Source organism: Pyrus communis, chromosome 6 (genome assembly GCF_963583255.1).
Source record: "Pyrus communis chromosome 6, drPyrComm1.1, whole genome shotgun sequence".
NCBI lineage: Eukaryota > Viridiplantae > Streptophyta > Magnoliopsida > Rosales > Rosaceae > Pyrus > Pyrus communis.
Genome location: NC_084808.1, coordinates 1,999,130 through 2,002,786, shown reverse-complemented (window position 1 = coordinate 2,002,786; position 3,657 = coordinate 1,999,130). Strand labels below are relative to the sequence as shown.

Genomic DNA, 3,657 nt, shown 5'->3' with positions numbered 1-3,657 from the left:
CAACTCTTCTGCTTCATGTCTTAGATCATTTGCACAACTACAAGTAATTCTCCCTATACCTTCTTCCAATGACACGTCCAGTTATTCTAATGTATCCAATGTTGGCACTTGAATTCAGACAAGGCTTAAGACAGGAGCTATAACAAGACAGGATTACTCTTCCTTTCTTGCAAGTTTTCCTGAGTTGTCATCTCTACAATTTCAACCTTCTCTGGTATCTGCTAATACTATGGATCACTGTGGTTATTCTTTCATTGCTGATATTGGAGAAATTTAAGAACCAAAACATTTTAGAGTTGCATCAACAATGACTCGGTGGCAACATGTTATGCAAGAGGAATATGATGCCTTAAAGGCTCAAGGGACTTGGAAACTAGTTCCTCTTCCACCGAATAGAGAAGTAATTGGAAGTAAATGGGTCTACAAAATCAAAAGGAATTCAAATGGCACTATATCCAGGTATAAAGCACGTTTAGTGGCACAAGGGTTCAGTCAAAATGAGGGCTTGGACTACTATGAGACATTTAGTCTAGTAGTTAGGCACACTACAGTACGAATAATCCTTGCTTTGGCAGCACAATGTAATTGGAACTTGAGACAATTGGATATAAAGAATGCTTTCCTTCATGGTGATCTTGAAGAAGAAGTATATATGAAGCAACCACATGGATTTGTTGACTCTACATATACAAATCATGTGTGCAGGCTAGTTAAGTCATTATATGGACTTAAATAGACACCAAGGGCCTGGAATTCAAAATTTACAAGCTTTTTACCTACACTTGGTTTCAAAACAGCATCATCAAATTCTAGCTTGTTTGTGAAGATTGATGATGGGGATGTTATTCTACTTATTCTGTATGTAGATGATATTATTCTCACAGGTTCATGCACACAAAAGATTCAATATGTTATCACTAGTCTTGTTGAAGTATTTGATTTAAAGGATATTGGCAGGTTAACATATTTCTTGGGATTACAAATCCAATACAACTATGATCGTTCATTGTTGGTTACACAGTTAAAATATGCCAAAGAGCTACTCAAGAAAGCAGGAATGGAGAACTATAAGCCCACATCAACACCATCAAAGCCCCACTCTCAGTTACTTGTGGCTGAAGGCAATCCTTTAGTTGATCCAACTCATTATAGAAGTCTTGTAGGAGCACTTCAGTACCTAACCTTCACTCATCCAGATACTGCTCACTCAGTCAATCTAGTTTGTCAATATATGACTAATCCAACAGATTTACACATGCATCTGGTGAAGAGGATCATAAGATATTTGCAGGGTACTTTAGAATGTGATTTGAAGTATACCATGACACAAGATTTTAATATTGCTGCTTTTTCTGATTCCGATTGGGCAGCTGATATTAATACAAGGAGGTCTATCACTGGATTTGTTGTGTTTTTGGGATCTAATCCAGTGTCATGGCAATCAAAGAAACAAGCTATAGTTTCATGAAGTTCAACAAAAGCTGAGTACAAAGCTCTAGCTCACTGTGCAGCTGATGTCTATTAGATCTGGTCATTACTCAAAGATGTGAGTCAAGTTATACCTATACCTCCCAAACTTCATTGTGATAATCTCTCTACCTTAGCATTGTGCTCCAATCCAGTATTTCATTCTAGGATCAAACACCTAGACATCGATTTCCATTTTGTTTGAGAGAAAGTGCAGAGAAGTTATTTTATAGTGCACTATATACCAACTGAAGAGCATGTTGCAGATGTGTTTACTAAGGGTCTTCATAGTCCAATCTTTGTCAAACACTGCATTAATCTTAATCTGGGAGCTACCAATTTGAAGGCGTAGGAAAGTCAACAAGCAATGCATAAGTTTTCAAGTGCAGAAGCATAACGTGGTCACAGTCAAATTAGCAATGTTTCTTGCTTTAAATGATCAACTCACAAACCTAGCTTGGGACTTTCCCAGCTATGTTTGAGGGGGGAGTATTAACCAATGAATGTGAGTCAAGTTAGTTACAAAGGTAGTTGGGGATTGAGTTTGTTAAGGAGAATAATATTGTAATTGTGTAAAGATGTTAGAGGGTAATATTGTAATTGTGGGTTGTTATTGGTTATTATATATAATGATTTGATCCTTCACATTCCGTAAGCAACATTTGTAAGAAACATGCATTACTAAGAAATCAGAGAATAATTCTTCCTTCCATTTCTTTTCTTTCTTCTTGGTCCTTGTGTTCTTGAGAAATCCATAAATTTGTTACTAACGTGCTGATCAAACTCCTCCTCCATTTTAGGAGAGAGATGATAAGAAAATAAAAAACCAACGTAGGAAAAGAGGCGTAGAGAAAACTGTTTGCATTTGCCGACAGTTTTAAACTCCCCACTTTGAATCAAATTTGTTGTTTAGCAACCAGAAGACTATTTTGGTGTCTCAAGGCTTCACCAAAAATTTTTGAACTAAAACACCCCTAAAACTGATAGAATTTGATACATATAAAAGCACAAGGACAATTTTTTCAAAAAAATTAAAATTTGTTAATAAAAGATCATAAAGAAAGAAAAAAGGGAACGTGCTGATCAAACTCCTCCATTTTAGGAGAGAGATAATAAGAAAATAAAAAATCAACGTGGGAAAATAGGGGTAGAGAAAACTGTTTGCAGTTGCCGGTAGTTTTAAACTCCCCACTTTGAATCAAATTTGTTGTTTAGCAGATCTTGCTCCCATATTTGGCTGCAACTAAACCCTAAGCTGACCTCCACTCCAGTTGATCCACCGCCACCTCCACCTCCACCTCCGATCCTTCTCCTTCCTTTCAATTCTAACTCTACCCTAATTTATATTATTTAATGTGTTGTGTTGTTCACTTAATTTTGATTTAGTTTAAGTTTTGTCTTCCGGGTTTTGTCAAGAACCTTGCTGGCTATCGCACGAATTTACAACAAGACTGTTCTATAATGGGCTACTGGGAGATTCCTTAATTATTTTTTTTCTTAATCATGGTTTCGTTTAATTTGCATTGGTTTTTTTCCTTAATTTTAAATTTACTTTTAAATCCAAAAGTTAATAATTTCTTTTGATTTTTGTTTTGGTTCTCCCAATCGCCCTTAGAGTGGGTAGTTATGCTTGCAGATTTATGACGAATGAGAAGATGGACGTGGTGTCATTTTTTAAACTGCTATGAGTCGTTACCATTTGGTTTCTCTCTTTCTCCACCATTCATAAACTGAGTTGCCTCAGTCTCTCATGTATTTTGTATTCTGTTTTTAACTTTTTTTTCCTTCTCTTTTGTCTTCTTAGTGTTTGATTTCTTTTCCCCTTTTATCTTGCGTTTTACCAGGGAGTTGATTCATTTTGTTAATCCATTTTTTTGTCTATCTTTCCTCTTTTATCTAGCATTTTGATTTTGAAATAAATACAAACATATTGCAAGAAGCGGGTGGAAAGGTTAATGAAGACGAGCACGACCCAACTTACGAAAAGTGGAGGAAGAGATAGGCAAAGCGGCATATTGTTGCTTGATCAGTGGATTCAACAGGTAGCTTCTTATATTTGTCTTACTTTGTTTATCAAAGTTTTGCTTCCATTTGGATTAACGGTACGTTTCTTGCTAAATTTTAACTATGTTTTAATTTTTTTTAATATAGACAAATTTATTGAATTAAATGATCTATTATGTAATGCAA

General features: G+C 35.5%; 1 protein-coding gene across 1 annotated transcript; it reads left to right on the top strand.

The window, feature by feature from the left end:
- The first annotated feature begins 307 nt into the window (after nt 1–307).
- LOC137737321 (uncharacterized mitochondrial protein AtMg00810-like) lies at nt 308–1,468 on the top strand. Its single transcript, XM_068476764.1, has 3 exons — nt 308–581; nt 798–858; nt 958–1,468. Exons 1-3 carry the CDS (start codon nt 308–310, stop codon nt 1,466–1,468), a joined length of 846 nt encoding a protein of 281 aa, XP_068332865.1.
- Nucleotides 1,469–3,657: the final 2,189 nt, after the last annotated feature.